This window comes from Pundamilia nyererei, unplaced genomic scaffold, assembly GCF_000239375.1.
Source record: "Pundamilia nyererei isolate P.nyererei 1_Seehausen unplaced genomic scaffold, PunNye1.0 scaffold00070, whole genome shotgun sequence".
NCBI lineage: Eukaryota > Metazoa > Chordata > Actinopteri > Cichliformes > Cichlidae > Pundamilia > Pundamilia nyererei.
The window spans coordinates 1,416,005-1,435,121 of record NW_005187471.1 but is presented as its reverse complement, the minus strand read 5'-3'; the positions used below and the strand labels follow the sequence as shown (position 1 = coordinate 1,435,121).

The 19,117-nt window shown below is 40.4% G+C and overlaps 1 protein-coding gene across 2 annotated transcripts in view; it reads left to right on the top strand.

The window, feature by feature from the left end:
* Window positions 1–19,117, top strand: part of fndc3ba (fibronectin type III domain containing 3Ba) — an 85,384-nt gene that overhangs the window by 19,631 nt on the left and 46,636 nt on the right. For both annotated transcript variants that reach the window (XM_005736611.1, XM_005736612.1), the window contains exons 2-3: window positions 2,334–2,479; window positions 5,963–6,038. In XM_005736611.1, the coding sequence (XP_005736668.1) occupies window positions 2,363–2,479; window positions 5,963–6,038 (193 nt within the window). In that variant the 5' untranslated portion in view covers window positions 2,334–2,362. The remainder of the gene's footprint in view (window positions 1–2,333; window positions 2,480–5,962; window positions 6,039–19,117) is intronic.

Below are 19,117 nucleotides of genomic sequence, written 5' to 3'. Positions count from 1 at the left end.
GTGTGTGTGTTTTCAACGCAGGATGGCCAGGCTGAGCTGGGAACGGGGCTCAGATGGAGTCAGAAAGACAGTTAAAGACAGACAAAGAAAAAAAATAAGAATAATAAGAAGAGAAAGATTGAAACCTGTTAAAACTGTGTTCAAAGAGTGGTGTGAGTGTGTTTTTAATGATGCGACAGTATGAGCCACAGCTGTATGATCCACTAACCCTTCTTGTGACCTTGTCTGTGCTAGAAGACGACCAGCTGAAAGAGAAGTCGCACACTAACATGCAGCTGTTTTCTCTACAGTCCTTTTAGCGAGCTTGTGAGTGAGTGCAATGGATATCTCATAAGTTTCCTTCACTTAAAGTATTTGATCCTGTATGTGTATCATATGTGTGCTAATAGCAGCTTAGAGCCATTAGTCAGTAGCTCCTTAGCTGCGATTTCACTCAGCAGCCTTAAATTTAAACCTGTACGTCACTGAGAAATCCACCTCTAGCAATGAACCTGTGCACGTCTGTATGTGCTTGCTTATGTATGTGTTTATGTGTGAGCTTCGGTTGCTCTTGCAGAATATTTTGGCCGGGGTTCCTGGATTTACCTGTTGTATATGCGTGGGTGTGTATATATTTCCCCCATCTGCATGAGTTACATGGGTGATGTAACTGTACCTCAGTGGTACACTTGCGTGTTTATCTACGTGGTTTTCGCTGTGTGTACGTAGATGTACATACATTTTGACTGTTAAGGTTAGGGTTTGCCACTTGGTTTTCAGCCCTAATGAAGACCACGTGCGCGGCTGACACATGTCGCTTGGCTTCCTTTAAATTCTCCCCCTGTAGCCATTTAGGTGATGCCATGTTATTTTCCACTTAAGATGAATGGCACTGGTTGTTGTTTTTATTTTTTTCATAGTTATGCTTTTTGGTTTTACTGCTACCGCTTTATTATGCAAGCAAAGAAACCATCTCCAGATTTAGCTCCCAGTTACTCTGCAAAGAGTGCCAGCACAGCTGACCTCAGAAGACCTGAAAAGACTTCCCATTCCTGCAGCCTCTTTGCATGTTTACATGTAATGCTCGTCTTCTGTGTTATATTTTCAAAGCTACGAGCAGGTGCAGTTATCCTTATTCACCTATAAGAGCCAGACCATATTCATTTAGTGTTTCTTTCATAAAATTAATCCTCCAAACAGGATATAATCTCTCCTCTATTTTACCAGACTATTGCTGGTGGGAAGAGCTTTGAATTAGTCTCTCACTCTAATCTCCATTTTCCTTTGCCTCTTTAATCTTTTACCTTTATATTGACATGATATGACTTGTTGTATTTTATGAAAGCTGATATGCCTGTGCAAATTCATTGTGAGCTGAAACAGTGGAATAATGCCCCTTTTCTATGTGTTTTCTCTTATGCAAAACTGTATTTTTTTTGTTATACTTGCTAAAATCAATCTTGCTTTATCTCTGCGTTTGTCTGCAAACTTTTTAAATTCTTTGCTGTAGCTCATTCTAGTTTTATTCTTTTGAGTATATGTCGTTGTATCATTTTTCACCTCTACCTCTGTTATTAGAAATATAACACTTAAAAAAAAAAATCCAAGATCTTATCCACATAGGAATGAAAACTGTTTTGGCTACAGTTAAACAAAGCAGACAAATTTAATAAAAGTGCCTCAAGAAGGTTTTCACGCTCACATGAAGTGGAAAATTGCTTTGTTAATCAGGAATCTGCACAGTAAACACTAATGCAAACACACTGGGAGGCTGGCAAAATACAGGTGGGGCACAGTCTAGATTTAATTTTAATTGCAAAATGGTTAAATATTTGTTACCGAGAGTTTAGTAGAAAGTCAATGTCTTTTTAGTGTCTGCCCATTCAGAATGAAGCTACATCCAGCAGCTCATAAGTTTACTTTAACATAAAAAACTCAAAGCCTTTTTTTATAACTCAGTTTATGTGAAAATTAAACAAACTAGACTTAATTTGTGACTTGGGGAGCTTTGTCGGTGGATTGTGTTACATTAAAATGGAGCCTATCTAGCTGCTTCAACCCGCTCCCAGTCATTGTGGCTAAGTCAGGCTAGCTGTCCTCTTGGTCCAGGTCAATATAAAAAGGAAAGACATTTTGCCAAGATGGACATAAGCATATTTCCCAAAAATGTCCAACAATTCCTTCCAAAAAGTAGGTTTGATGGTCTGAAACTAAAAATCTGGTCAGACAAGAAATGTGTTTGAAATATAGCCAACAGTAGCTTCAAAGGAAATCATTCAGCACAAGGAAGTTTCAGACTTTTAAATGAATGAATGCTCGTAACTAATGTATTTCTTATTTCTGTACTTTCCCAGGTAGGGCAGTTCAGTCAATTTCTCCATGAATGTACGTCACAATGATGATGACAGACCAGATTCCGCTGGACTTGGCTCCGCCCCCCCTCCTGAACGGGGAGGTCCCTCTCATGCCTCACATGGTTAACGGCGATGCGACACAGCAGGTAAATACTCGCTCACGCTGACACGAACAAACGCACACGCATGTCTGCAATGTGCATTTCCTGTACATCAAACAGTACAGCGCACACTTCTCTGTTGTCAGTTGAGCACCTACCACACGGATTGTTGCCATAAAAATTGCTAGAGAAAAGCCCTCGTGTGTCACAGAAGATAAACTACTAAATACATACAGGTATATTCAAATGCATTACTTATTCCTTTGGCGCAGCTTTAAAGGCAATATTTAAAACACTGAATGGCTTTATTGATAGATTTCAAACCTTCAAACCTTTCAAACCGTGTGCAAACTATTGCAAGTTTGCACACGGACATCTGCTTCTCTGTGACAGACCGATCTTATCAGGTGCTGTAGAGCCAACTGGATCACCTTCAGAGTACAAAACCGCACCCGGGCTTTGCACAGGCAAAAGGAAGCGATCGGCGTAATGAAAAGCATCACAGTTAATTCACCTCGGTCTAATCTTGTTGTCACACACACACTTTTTTTTTCTTTTTTTCCCCCACACTGTGTGTTTTTGGTATATGAAGGATGATTATGTTTATGCACCATCCCCAGCCTGTTCCCTCACAGCCCAGAGGAAGCATCGTGGGAGTGTTTTGGCTGCAACACATAACAGTTATGGGGGGTTTTTGGCTGCGGCACACAGCAGTTAGGGCTCTCTTTTTATTCTAACACCCTGCAGTTTAAAACTTGGTTCCCAGTATGGAATCAGTGATCTAGACCGATGATTATATAGATTTGACTCTGCGTGTGTGTGTCTATTTGTTTGTTTCTTGGTCTGTCTGCGTGTACTTGTGTGTATTCGTTTCTGTGTGGGCACGCAAGTGTCTGTGTTGAGTCTGAATACATACTTACGTGTTTGTCGGCTTGCTTCAGTTTCAGCTTCCTTGTTTCTTTATCCATCTACCTTCACCTGTTTATGATTGTGTTTATCAGTCAGTGGCTTTGGTACATGCAACGAGATCATGTATACATACATGCCTGTTTTTGTATAAGAGCGTTCTGTCATAATTTGTCTGTAAAAACAAAATTCACTATGGAGGCTCTCTCATCACATCAAATCCAACAGTGTGTTCAAATTCTTAGTTATATTTTAGAACAATTAGTTGGTATCTAATTATCTATTGTGATTAAAACAAATATCAAAATACTTTTAATTGTCCTACTGTAATAGTATTTAAATATATAGAAACCTGAAGTAGCTGAATAATAACGTGCATCAATGTAGTCAATGAGAGGCTCCAGTTACAACCTTCTATTAGCTATATTATTGGGATGTACAGTATTGGTCACATTTCTTTGTTGTAGGATGGTCAGTTAGTTTTACATGCCGAAGAAATGCCTGTAAATCATTTTATTCAGTTTCAATTGGAGTGCTGGTCCTTCTGAGAGTTTATAACCACATAATGGACTTAGGCACGCTAATTTATTATTGACTATTATTGCTTAAGCTATGAAATCCATCTGCACTCTGATTAAAGACATTTATTTTAGTTATTATCTGTAAAGCACTGTCCAAAACATTTGCAATATTCAGACATTCATATCCATTTCCATATCTGGCCACTGTTGTGCATGAGACTTGTAAGCCATAGTGGAAGGGGTCTGTTTAAACCTGAAAGCCTAAACACAAATGTATTTGTGTTTAGGCTGTCTACTTCTTTAGTTTATGATCAGTGCATCAGAATTATGGGTCAGAGACTTGTGAGTAAAAGGGAAGGACACGCTTCCCTTCAATATTTCTGAGGAATTTTCTTGTTAACCTATGGCAGTGATAGTAGTGAGGAAATGGTGCAAAGCTTCTCCGCTGTACTTGTTATAGGTGCCTTTCCAGATAAATATCTAAAGAGAGAAAGAAACACTAAAAGTGGACCGAAGACAGTTCAAAACATAAAAGCTTTAGTGACAACCATGTTGGTGTGAAACCAGTGTACTGTACAAGATCTTAATGAACATATTCACAACAGCTCAGAATCACTTCAGACCTTAAGGAACATGAGAGCAAAGATGGTAACCCATGCAGTTAATGATATAGCTCAACAACATCACACTACCACTTTCACACCAAAGAGTGCCATTTGCATTCAAAACTATAAGGTGATGTAATTGCACTAGTTGTAATCCTGTTTCAGTTACTCTTTTGCAGAGAAAGTCTATGGAAGTGAAAATAGACCCTAAAACCTAGAACTGTGAATGATATCCTGTGGTCCAAAAGTGCCCATAGAAACATTGAGTGAAATGTTTTCAATATGCCACTTTTTATGTAAAATGTTGAATAATGTCAGTATGGGTTTGCTAATTTAACTTCCCGTGTTTAATAAAGAGCCCTGCTCTTACACTTTTGTAATTTGTAATTGATGCCTTTTAAAAGGAGCTTTTAAATCATAAATCACAAGTGGTTACACTTAGAAGCCTTTTCTGGTTTTAATCTTAAAAAATATGCTTGTTTTCTATAATCCTAACTAAAGGTAGAAGAATTGGGTCACTTTGACTTAATCACTACTGACTGAGTCATTATAGTCTCATTAATCAGTCATAATATCAAAACAACTGTGCTACATGATTATTTTGCGCATTGAGTGATCTTGACATGTGATGGTATAACAGTACACAGACACACCTACATGGTCTAATGCAGGGGTTTTCTCAATCCTTGGGAAACATGGGTCACCCTTTGCTGGGGGTTCCCATAGCAACAGCAGCCGCTGCAGCAGACAGAGCAGGAAGTGTGTGAGTGTGTGTGACTGAGGGAGAGGAGCAGGTTAGCGCTGAGATGGGAGAAGATGCAGTCACTACAGAAGGAACGTAGGATATGAGGATTTTACAGTGGCACACCTGTAGAGCATAGACAGGGCTGTGCCTGTGTGTGCATGCGTGTGTGCCTGAATACGTGTATGTGTGTGTGTGTGTGTGTGTGTGTGTTTGTGTGCAATGGAGGGGCACCTGTTTCATGTGTACAGCCACGTGTACACTCTGAACAATCTGTATGCGGAAAATATGACGGTAAGGTGCATGCGTTCTCCCCTCAGGCACATTAGGTAGAAGCGCTGAGAAATCGAAACGATGTCATGTGTTTTGAATTCATTTGTGTGCGCTCACCTGTCTGTGTGTGCGTCCATCTGTCTGTTAGATGTATTTGTGCATACTTGTTTTATTCTTGTAAGAGTGGTTAAAAGATGAAGGCTTTTCTTAAATAAGAGTCTGTGAGATGGCAGCAATAGTGTCACCATTAGCTTTTCTAACACCTCATTCATATGTGTGAACTCTCTGCCGAACTATGAGAGCCGATGGTTATTGTGTTATGTCACTGCTGCAAGCTCTGCCTAGCTGAGTATCTGTCCTGTTCTGTGATTGCTAAAGAAAAATGTTTAATACATGTTTTTCCCCTTAAATTATAGATATTTTTGTCACAAAGTTTGATTGATTCTTTTTTTTTTTTTTTTTTTTTTATGTGTTCGTGCAGGTAATCCTGGTGCAGGTGAACCCGGGGGAGACGTTTACCATCCGGGCAGAGGACGGCTCACTGCAATGCATCCAGGGTCAGTCCTCTACGATATTATTACGTTATCATATTAACATGTAGCCTGGTGGCCGCTCTGATGTTTGTCACTGTGAGACAGAGTATTACCCATCATTTTAATTATATCCTGGCTGAACAAGATTTAAATGAGATCTTTGGGCTGACTCCTAAAAGTTAAAAACATTTACGGAAAAACAAATAATGTTAATGCAGTCTATGCTTAGAAATCTTTGATTGGTAAATGTGAAAGCAAATAATCGACTTTTACTTTGAGTATTATCCATTACCAGAGAAAACCATAGCAATGTCAAAGGAGTAGCTGTCCAATAAAGTCTCAGAGAGTTTTCAAAAGTCTTCCTTTCTACCTGGTCAGACTTAAATCCCAGACAGTCTGCCAGTACATGGTAGAGCCAACACAGAGAGACAGACATTTCAGTTCTCATGTGTTTGCACATGCAGACCAGTAAGTTACTTATTTTTAAACAGTCTGTATTAGTGTGACTGTATCATTAACCACCACAATGGCTAATGGTTTAATGGTTTATTTTTCTAACCAGAAAGCCTGGAAATGAAGTGTTTTCAGCTGGATTTCAACCCTTTTGAAATTCCGAGTGTATATATAAGACTACAAATGCAGAAAATGCAGAAAATGCAGAAACTCCAGAAACGGTGAGACCTTTTAGTAGACTGGTCAATAATGCAGGAAGAACTTTGGAAGAGGAAACGGAAAGCAAGTGGAATGGGATCTAAGGGTGTTATCTCCAAATGAAGTACAGCTAGTTGAAAGCATAGTCTACACAATGACAGATTTAGACAGAGTGGGCAGCCATGGCTTCACTGTGGTTGCATCTGATAGCAGTGCATGAAAAGACTGGAAATACAAGCCACTTAGGATCGCTCAAAGACGGAAGGAGGTGGCAGTAACACAACTCTGCTGAAATTGTGTCTCACTTTGATGATGTCAGAAATGTAACTTTGAAAGGACATCTTTGTTTTCTTCTCAGTCTTTTTCAATCTGCATCTTCTTCACTCGCTCCTTTTTTTTTTTTCTTTTCAGCCTTTGAATTTTTTTTCTGTAAGAAAGAAAGACAGACAGCAGTCTCGACTCAGTCACTGTCGCCCATTTCTTAAAAAAAACAAAACAAAAAAGACGCATTACCACAACACTGTGTTGTAACAAATGGCATCCCACCACCTTTTCCTCCACCCGCCTTGTAATTCAATTTTCCCCTCAAATCAGAGAGACTGCTCCAGGCAGAGCTATGGGCACAGATAAAGCCAGATAGAAACGGTGCATGATTTAATGGATGTATGCAAAGATGGGAAGATACAGTTGCCAGATAAGATAAGTGAATTAGTGACTTGTAGAAAAACAGCTAAACGACAGACGAAAGACTGGTTTAATGTAGAAAGTGGATATATGAGAGGGATACCAGACAGTGATTTGCAAAAAGACACAGTACTGATGTAGCTGGGATCTGCCAGCTTTCTGTTTGTTTGTGTGGTTGCGTGCTTGTACTTGAAAATTTGGCATCGAAGGCACAATGTGTGTCTTTGTGCACCTTTTTGGTGCCTTTTACTACAGTCGCAGACAGCAAATTAGGTGGAACATTACAGACTTTGAGCCCTCTTTGAATGCAGATATTATTAATGTGAAGGACCACACACGCACAAACACACATACGCACAAACTTTCTCTCTATCTTAGTCGGCAAGAGGTCACTGAGTTTAATGAAAGCTGGAGTGTGGCAGTGTGTTCCGAAGGATAACTGAGTTGCACTTTAGAGAGACTCAGTGTGATTAGTGAGACCTCAGAGGTTCGTGTTCGCGCATGCTTGTGTATTTGTGGCCCTGCTTGTGTGTTTGCATTGCAGTGTACTTGTGTGCAAGTGTGTGCGACAGAGCAAGATTACAGAGACCTCAGGGCACAGCCAGGAACCAGCTTTTATATAAAGTAACCTCTGTTTAGCTGCTGCAGTGTGGTACGTGCATGCATGCAAACATGCATATACGTACACACGCAGACATGGATGCTCTGCCAAGGCAGGACCAGCCTGAAGACGTCAACGCAGCAGCCAGAAAAGATTCTTTCATATGAACCACAAGACCTTTCTTCTCCTCTCCTCACTTCTCTTCCCTTCCTTCCTCTCATCATCTTTTCCTGCTACCTCCCTCCCTTTTCCTTTTTATTCCTCTCGTTCATCTGTCTTGACCTTAAGGCAAACCTGGAGCAGAGAAGAGGCTATTGTATTTGCCGGATTGATGTTAAGTACTACTCATTAACCACACCCCTGCTAACTGCTACAGGCTCAATTATGTTCTTTTATTTTAGCTGAAAGTGTACATAAAATCTTACTAAGGTCCACGAATCCCATAACCTCAGGGTGTATGAAATCCTTTCAGAGCTTTTTTTGTGCATATTGAAATAATTCACAATGCTCTAAAATATATATTTAAAGCCATTTTTTTTTTACCACATTTCAGATATGTTAGAGATCTGTCTTTACCGTCTCTTTTTTTGTGTCCCTTTCCTTCATTGATCCAGTGAAAGACTGTATCTTGACCTGAAATCCTTTCCAGCAACTTATTAGCATCATTTCTGCATGTGTATGACTGCATGTCTCCATCCCTTGTTGAAGCAGCATGACCCTTCAGTGATCCAGGGGCCAGATTCATCTGACCCCCCACACACACTCCTACCCTCTCACTGTTCCCACCTTCCCCCTCCTCCCTTTTGCCCCCCACCCCCGTCCGTCCCCCTGTCTGTCCCCCTCCCCCACTAAGACAATTCCCCTGAGCTTTCCCACACTCACATCAAAGGACAAGACTCGAGGGTGTGTTAGAGCACCCTGCTCTGGAATGTGAGTGTGTTAATATGCGTTGTGTGCGCGTGTGTGTCTGTGTGTGTTTTACAAGGCTGTGTTGGTTTACTGTGTTGTTTGGTCTTTGTTGGACTTTTACGAGGGATGATGAGGCCAGAGGGTGAAGAGCAGGAAGCTGTGCCCTGCCTGGGAGAATATGACATCATGAAGTTTGGGTGGCACCAGCTTAATTTCTTCTGAAATTTAGGGCGTAGTTGATAATAACCACAAGGTTTAGTTGATTAGTTTTCTAGTTAATGAGCAATAATCCTGTAAGTCCTCAGTTTACTGGCTGCAGTGTTTTTAAAATGCATTTCAGTATAATACATGGGGTTTGTTTGCCTTGGTCTTCTGTGGACATTTGGAATTATTCTCTGTTGTAATATAATAAATGTATATGTGAGGCTGAGAAGTATGAGTAGTAACTGTTAGTGTGTCCTTCACAGTGAATGGAGAACTTTCACCTCTTGTATTGCTTAACGCTATGATTTTGTTTTGTTTTTTAATTGACTGTGCTTGGTGGAGCATGTGTGCTAAGGCTTGTTGTGTTGCTGCATGACCCGCTACCAAAGAACCAAACCGAACATGTTAAAAAGCCAGAGCCATCACCAATGTTCCCTCTAAGCTGAGCACGTGAGCAATCGCGCACTGCTGACACGGGGGAACAGTGGCCAGCACCATGGAACACCGCTCCTCTGATTGAGCATGCTTTGCAGAATGAGACACTCAAGATCCATTTCACCAGGTTGGTGGCAGTACAAACAAGCAAATGTATCATAAAGAAAGCCTTTAAAGTGGAATATCTGTGAAAAAAAGTCTAATAGCCCCACAACCAGGATGTCTTGTTTCCACAGAAACTTTTTTTTGGCACATTGGTACTGCAACGGGATTTCAATCGGTAAATTCTTTCCTTAACACAAGAATGGTTGGTTTAGAGCAACAAGAATGGTTGGTTTAGAGCAACAAGAATGGTTGGTTTAGAGCAACAAGAATGGTTGGTTTAGAGAAATAAAAGGCCTGTGGGCCAGAATCAGCCTGATGAATACTTGAATCTGGTGTAGTTTAAAGATTTGGAAAATGTGAAGGTGTACAAAGATTTTGGACTTTCGGCTGTGTTTTACAGTAGTAGCAGTAGTACTTCCCTATTGGCATTCATACTACATGAGTAGTTAAGTAGTAGTAAAATAGTTAAGCAATAGGATGACAATTAAATGACAGAAATGTTCTTGTTTTTAGAATCTACTATAAAAATGTTGGTTAGATAAAAGGAATTAACCAAAACTTTCTGTTTTATAAATACTGGACAGTCTGGACAATGAGCTGCCAAAATCTTTTCTGTAATTTACACACAGATCATGTAGAACATAGGTGTCAAACTCTGGCCCGCGGGCCAAATTTCAATAAATATTAATGTTAGCCCGCGACTTTGTTCCAGTTTTGAATTTTGGCCCACTGTGTATTTGAGTTTGACACCCCTGATGTAAAAAAACTGGGACGTACTGCTGAAATTGCACTTCGTTTTCTGATATTAAGACATCTCAGGGATCAAATGTTCAGTTAAGTGTTCTTACAGTGAAGGAAAGTGGAGTTTCACTGGTCCAACCCACTTAAGAACAAACTGGGCTGCATGTGGCCCGTGATGTAAAGTGAGTTTGACATCCCTGGTTTAGAACATTCTCTGTGTTTTCAATTACATTTCTTTTCTGTCTGTGTTACATAATGCAATTCGGAGAGGTCTATGTGCAAAGTATATTTCACTTCCAACTTTTGGTTTGTGGAATTTTTTTATCTTGAAGGTATAGAACCCAAAGATTATCCTGCGATTCCACATGCTCTTATTTTGTCTTGTCCCTTGAGAGTAGAGAAAGCTCAAATCACACATTTTGTTCTTTTCTTTATTGCTTTTTCTTCCAATTTTAATGGGCCACAAAAAGATTAATGAAACAATTCTTCATATAAGAAATATAATCAAATATAAATGCAGGCTGTTGGGACTTCATATTAAGCCAAAAGAATTGGTTGATGTTTCTCCTTTTATGCTGATTTCTGAATTTGGAATGGATGAATTGCATGCAGTCCACTCTCATTGCTGTTATATTGCAGTGGCATAATGGAAAATGTGGTTCTGGTCTCTGCTGAGGCCTTGTTAGCCCAGGCATTTTTTCTTCTCTGAGAAACAATGGTTATGGTGGACCCTGCCAGTGTTTCTCTGCATCTGGACACAGCAGGGTACTGTATGAATCATGGCAAGATCTGCTGTCTTTTGCCATTAGAGGTGTGCGCTCTGCTCATACCTAATCTTTTTGGATCCCCCCGATTGTTACTCTCTTCCCCTGTTCCTTGCTTTTGTCTGTTGTCTTGGATCCAGTTTTGTAAAATTCGATGATTATATTTGTGGAAAAAATGTCGATTGATCATATTGTTATTTTAAACATGGTTTTGTCCTCAAATTTAACAAACCTAAACTGATATGGAAAAAAAAGGGTTGATGGAGGAAATTTAGGTGTACCTCCTCTGTGTTTGTTCTTTGTCTGACTACTCTCTTCATTTATCTCTCCATTTTCCTCAGTTTCAACTTTAGCTTTTTGCTCAGTCTCTTACTGGCTTCACTGTGTCGCTACATGGGGTTATCAAGGTTTTCTTTGACCGGCCTTCTGCACAGAGTGCACACTTCTACACTGCAAACCCTTTGATGTAAATGGAAATAGCTGGTTGAGAGAAATACGGTGGAAAGTCTCAGTCTGTGTTTACACCTTGCCAGATGGTTCTAAACAAGCTGGTGGAGAACACACAAATACATTTTTCACTGAAATCCTTAATTTACGGTACTGTTTCGGACCATCCTGGTGCTGCTTGTAAGCAGGTGTGGTTGTTCGAGGAACTTTTAACAAGCCTTCCTTGAAATCGGAATACTCAATTTTGTGACAGTAGACTGAATGAAAATTGCTGTGCAATGATAGGTTTGACTGATGTCTGTTATCTAGCTGAACTGTCAGCTAAAAGGATTTATTGTGTTTTTATGCCTTATTTTTGTAAATCTGATCAAATGGAAAGTGTTCATGCAAGTGTTTCTCAATCTGTTTGCCTTTTTGTCTGTGTGTGATTTGACAAATGAATGCATTTTTTAATTAATATTGCATTTGCATTTTGCCCAAAGTATAATTAATCCAATAGCCAATTTCCTGTACAGTATATTAATGCCCTAAATTCCCATTTTCTCTGCCTGTGCAGCCTTTCGAGGCACTTGCATCCACAGCTTTAAATTTCCTAATGTACTTTTTTGAATTGTTAATCTGTCCCAAGAAAACAATATCTATATATAAGATCACAGCTTCTCACAGGGTAGAGCGATATGGCTTCTGTTCAACATTGCAAGAATGCTTTTTCTGGAAAATCCAGTGGTTTAAAAATGTTTAATGGAATCGAATATATGCTTCACTAATTAATTCTTCTTCTTCTTCCTCTTCTGTTTAAAGATGTTTTTACTAAATAACGACTAAACCTGTATTGTTGTAGTATGCTTCATATTTCACTGAAAAGAATAAGGATAATGGGTTTGGTCAAAAGGCCCCATGGTGCAGAGGGATCTAATAATAGAGAGCTCTTGTGTGTTTGGGTGTGTGCATGCCTTTGTATGCATTTCATTTTATTATTTTTACCTTGACAGCTGGGCAAAGGAAGACCTTTTTACCTCCAAGACTGTATGCCCTTAGGCAAGGTGTAAAACTAATTCTAGAGGTGGGTTTAGTGTATGTATGTCTTAACTTGGTGTTAATTCCTCCTGGTTTTGGGAAACTGGTCGCCATGGGAACGGACTCTCCCTCCAGGTGGTGTGTAATGGAATGCGATCTCTTTGTGCCTAGAGAGATCACATTTGTGTGTGTGTGTGTGTGTGTGTGTGTGTGGGGGGGGGGGGGGGGGGTACCTGCTTTTTTTCAGCATTTTGCACTGCAAAGTACTTTGTAAGTATCAAAAGGACAGAGATAATTGGTTTGGTTCATTTGATACACGGTGGCTAAAAGCTTGACTTTTCTGTGCGTGGTTTAGATAGAGGCAGAGAGGGAGAGAGAAAAAGAGACTTAATTGTGTATGCCCTGCCCAGTCCTCACTTATAAACTCAATGCCCTCATACAGTAGGGCATGAAAAGGCAGAGGAAAGGAGGGAGGGAGAGATACAGCTGAAATAAAATAGAATGAAGCAAAGTAAATAAAGGAAGACAGGCAGAATGAAAACGAGGCGCAGAGGGAGACCGAGAGAATCACATGCTGCATGTTTGGTCGTGCCTGCTACCATCCATTCTGGGTGAGGCCACTTCCTCTATGACCCCAGCCACCCCTGTGCTGCTGCTGACTTGGTCTGGTCTGCCAGCTCTGGAGAAGGCTGCATTAGGGGAAAGAGAAGGGTGACGAAAACTCTTGAGAATACTGGTTTGTCTTTATATGTAAGACACTGTGAAAGCTGATGCGTGGGCAAACAGCAGCTGAGTACTCACAGATTTTTTCCGGAGAAATGGAGAAAAAGAAATATCTTTTCCAGGGATGAAATTCTTGGCTCTCTTGAAGCTCAGGGTACAGCTGGAGCACTTCTCCCACTCTCCAACCTTATTCCCTCCTTCTCCTCCTCTTCCCTCTCTTTTCAGGCTCGGTCACTTCCTCCCTTCTCTCTCTCTGATTCTTGCTGTGTTTCTATATTTTCTTTTTAATTTTAGTCTCATCTTCACAACAGTGACACAAGTTTGCTGATTTGCATGTTTTTTATGTAAATAAAACCAATCATAACACTATTAGGAACATTAAAGATATTGCATCTTCTCCACGGGTTGCACATGCTGCTTTTCAGATTGGATTCAGTTAGTGTGAAAAGCTCTGCACAGCTGCGGAAATTCCACATGTGAATGTTTACATCATGTTTTTTATTTTATTTTGTAGGGAAACCCCTCTTTTTTCCCCTCCTTGATCTGGTGTTATTGGGCAAAAGTACATGTTAGTTAGTGGGACTTCCATTTAGGAATATAAGGAATAACCAGTTAAGTAATAACTTTTTTTAAAAAGATGCTTTTCAGTATTTTTCTTTCCTATGTACAGGTTATAAACAAAGTACCAACCATATCTTCACCTCTTTGGTTGTTTGATCAACTAACAGCCAGGGGACATACCCACCCTTGCACCACAAACACAGAAACAGTGGAATTCAGCGATGGAGAGCAGGGGAAAGTCCCTGCTAATCTAGGCCTTCCAGTCTCTGCTTCTTTCTTTCCATTGACATTCACACAACTTCTCTTCTCTTCTCTTCTCTTCTCTTCTCTTCTCTTCTCTTCTCTTCTCTTCTCTTCTCTTCTCTTCTCTTCCACACTTTCTCTGCTCTCTGTGGTGGACACAAACTTGGTGCTGTTCAGACTGTGACTCATACAGTAGGAATGCCCGACATTAACATGTGGAGAGATAGGAGGAGGAAAGTGAGGGGAGGATGGGAGAGGAGTACAGCCGGGTACAAACGTAGCAGGTTGTGTACAGCAGGAGAAAAAATGGAAAAAAATATGACTCTTAGTGGGTCAAGGTTTAAGGCTTTGATGCATCATGAGTATTCAAGTGAGTGAGAATAAGAAAGAAGCAGGGAACCAGAGCAGGAAATGATTATTTGACGCTGTTTACACACAAGCAGCTGTTGCATTTCTCTTTTCTCTCTCTCACTCGCTCTCTCCTTAGAGAGAGCAGACATGTAGAGTTGATTAGAGAATGGATATAATGAGTCATCAGTGTCTGGATTGTGTATATTTGTGTGTGCACATGTATTATTGCTTATGCACATCAGAAGTGTTTGTGCGTGTCTACAAGCATGTATACTTCCGTGCACGACTGGACAAGTGATAAGTGAAGTATGCTGGACCCATGCAGTGTATGTGTGTTGCATGGTTACCAGTCCCAAAACAATTGTATCTAAAGGCATGCGAATAGTCTCGTGATAAAACTGGAAAAAGCAAGATTGGTGTGCGTGTTTGTTTGTTATTATGTCTGGCTTTGAATTAATGCATGTATGTCTTATTTTGTTGTTTGTTGCGTGTGCCAAGGTGACCGTGGTTTTGTCAGTGTGCACTATCCAAATGTCAGTGTGTTCTACAAATTAGTTGCCAATGAGCAATCATGTCTTTATGCGCAGTGCCCAGGTGGGTATCTGGCCACTTGCGTGCTGTTGTTAAGATGTGTTTGCCATAGTTTATGAGGGCTTTTGCGTGTTTGTGCACATTTGGGTGACTGTGAGTGTGTGCACAGCTGCAAGGGTGTGTGTTTGCACATGTTAAGATCTTGAGAACAAAGCGTGGCTGGGCTCAGTGTCCCTCCAGACATTACGTTGCTCTCCTTTGGAGCAGACCCAGCAGCAGAAGTAGGTCGGCCGACGGCGCTCCTCCTCTAGGTGGGGGAGAACTGGCAAGAGATCTGGGTTGGGTGGAGGTATGGGCTGGCACACAGGCTACATACTCAACACTACACAGATTTAGGCTTGTATGCTTAGAGGCTGTTTACACAGTTATCAGGACAGGATAAGACGTAGATGTTAACATTATTTTGAAAAATGTAACCCTTGGGATAAATTGGGGGCCATTCCCCCCCCAACATGTTATCACACTCAAGAAGATTTGGTCTTTAAAAGTTAAAATTGTCCCAGAGCTATTGTTCACGTTAAAAAATATATTTTTTTGTCAAAGGAGCAGTATATAAGATTTGATAACAAAGCTGAAAATTTGGAAAGTTGGAATAATAAAAAAAAGGACTATTTGATTTATAATAACGCACATATGTTTTCTATTGCTTTGGAGCTCTTGGGTGTTAAACACTTAAATTGCTGCTGCTGTCTTGGCAGGTACTCACCGACACTTGAGCTCATTGAAACTAATCTGCATAAGTAAAAGCTACATAACTAAAAAAAGGAAAAAAAAAGCCAAAGTTTCTCAAAAGTCTTAGGAAAATGTAGAATAGTTTCAGTCGCAAAGTACCACTATGGAATATTTTAAATACATGCATGATATTAGGGGTGCAGCCACAGAAATTATTTTGTCCATGAAACCATAAAGCTGCACTTTCTTTTTGCCTTATAGTCTGATTTGTCATAACTTTTCTGTTTTGTGGTAAGCTTTTCTTTGGCTGTCACTTCTTCACCCTGACCTGTCTTATTTGGCTCAGCAGAAGTAAAATATATATCCTGCTGCTTTTACACACGCACTCACATAACGCTCAGCGATTCTCTGCGCGATCAACCTCTTACATGTTTAAGCTTGCTGCGGGAGATTTCACTTGTCATGTTTGTGCAGTAAGCTAACGATTAATAAGACGATGTCAGAGGAATTGGTGCACAAATTATCACCACTCACAGATCAGTGCTGTCGCTCTCTATACACAGTTCGCGCGATTGCAAAGTGAAAGCAAAAAACAAGCGCAAATTCAAACGCGATTTCAATATGTCACATATTGACAGTGGCTCACCGATGCCAATGACATAATTACCCAGCTACATTTCCGAAAGAATGCAAAAGCATTGACATATATTTTTCCTTCCTACAATACCCCGACGGGCAGGGCAGAGATAGATTTTGGTAGCCCGACTGAAAAAAATCGCGAGATTGCGAGCCCTGTATCTGATTGAGGAATCACTCATCTTTGGAAAAGAGAGTTTATTACAGAGAAATGTCTCTTTCCAAAATAAAAGCTATACTATACGCTTCTTCTGGGCTATACTCTCAGCAGCATATTAAACATATCAGGTCCCCATAAGGAGAATCATGTGCCAACGGCTGTCTAAATGACTCGGGTAAAGTTTGTAGCATGCATGCTTGTCGTTTTTGTCTGCTTCCACTTGTCTTTGCACTAGGATGATATAAATGTGCAGTCATATTCGTTGTGTTCCCACTAGTGCTTTCAGGTTAATCTCGTTGAAATGACCTTAACGCCACAACACGGCAAATCTCCATTAACGAGCTAACTGCGCTAACACACTAGCTCCCACCCATGTAATTGAGCATTGTGTGGCACATCCAACATACTGTTTTACTTTAGTCCATGACTTGCTTACCTTCAGGGTCATACGTCACATGAAAACCAAAATAATTCCAAACGCCAGATCTGAATGAGGGTGGGGGAGGTTCAATTTGCCATGTTGCAAGGAGAGCTTAACTTCTGTCTTGCTAGCTTGCCCTGCGCTCTTCCTTCTGACGATGCTGTCTGTGTTGAGCGCTGAGTGGATCTGCGCTCGACAGTGCAGCCTAGGCGGAGTAGTCGAACGCAGATTCACTGAGCGCTCAACACAGACAGCATCGTCAGAAGGAAAGTTGATAAAATAAATTACAAATTTTGTATTGTTCGATACATATGCGTACCGAACCGAAAGCACTGTATCGAACGGTTCAATAATGATACAAATATCGTTGCACCCCTACATGATATATATATATATATATGTTTTTTTTTACAAATTATACATAGATTACTATTTAGATATAGCTGTGGATATATGTGAATATATTTTTGACATGTATGTTATTCTTATTACTGTCAGATTAGCGTTTATCTATTGAGTCGGATGCAGCATTAATCTTAAAAAATCAAAGAATTGAAGCTGGATTTGAGCACAGCCACAGGGTTAACTGGAGAGACAAAACTGAAAAAGCAGAAGGTTATACTTGGACTTCAATATTATCACAAATAGAGACAAGGATGACAACCTCAGCTAGTGCCTATGGGCAGGCAACCACAGGTGGAGTTGAAGAGCTCAGTGCACAAGTCTGGCTCTTTTGTTTCGCAGGAAATGTTCAAGCCATCAGATTCCAAAACCATTTAAATGAAAGCTTTGATAGGATTTTTTTTTTTGTGTGTGTGGGGTGGAAACTTATTGGTTTATTTTATTTTTCCTATGTACGGACAGGAGAAACATGAGCTTGAGCCAATGGACTAATAAAATATAGTGCTGGTTTTACAAGCCTTATTGCTTCTACTTTAGCTCATAATGTGCTGATGTCAGATCCTAATGAAGTCATCATGGCACTGATATTCATCAGCTGGCATAAGCGATAATACTTTCTGCTTGTTTTCTTATGATGCCATTATGCAACTTTGAGTTTAGAAGTTCAAAGAAGCTCAGTCATAATAAGGAATGTGCTTACACGTACCTGCATACACACTACAGTATGTACTTAAGATATGACCCAGTGTTCAAATGTAGAAACTGCCCAACTTTTGATTTACATTCCACAGCAAATCAGCAGCTTGCTTAAATTACAGTCTGTGCTGCAAACACAGAACATGGGCTCAGGATCAGAAGTGTGACTATGTGCTTCTTTATACTCGTTTGTAGAGGACTTTTTGGGGAGGGGTTTGACATGCAAAGCTAGTTTTTCTGTCACACTGTAGTGTGTAAGTGTCATGAGGGCAGAGGACTTGGGGCAGAGCAGCACAGGAAGTTCTGACTTCCTCCTCCATCACTGAGAAACCCTCCCCATGGCAAAGATGTCCGGTGGAGTTGACTCACCGGAGATTTATTTTAGGGCTGTAACTTGTGTATTAGTGTGTATCTTTGTACACAGTGTATATGTAGTACACTGTGTAGTTCTGAATCTTTCTCCCATGTTTCCACCTTAAGCAATCTCTCTCTTACTCTTCTTATTGTCTTATATTTTTTATTACACTTCCCATCACGGTCCAGGTTTCGATCCATCTTTCTCAGAGTCCTTTCCACTGTGGAAGCTTCTAGTACCCATATCAGCTGACTACAAAACATCTTTGGGCAGCTGCTGCTTGCTTTTGTGTGTTTTTTCTTTTTAATGCATAAATTAGCATTCAGCGTTGACATGACAATTGGCTCTTTAGTGTTCATGCATGTGTGTATTTTGTGTGCGCATGGATTGGCCAGGCAGTAGAGGAAGCTGTCGTGGGAGTGTCTTTTGCAGCTCCTAGGACAGATAACATTACCCCGCTGATGCTTACATAACTTCCAGGCAATGCCACGTCACAAGTGACCCAGACACACATACACAGTTGCTCCCACATAAACATACACACAAACTGGTACATTTGTACCCATGTAGATAAAACAGCTGCCTCCATGAGGCTCTGATTGTGATACAAAGGCTGTGTGTCTGTGACTGTGATGTACTTTTAAGATAAAGGAAAAGCATTCTAGAAATCTTTCTAGAAATGATTTGTGTGTGTGTGTGTGTGTGTGTGTGTGTGTGTGTGTGTGTGTGTGTGT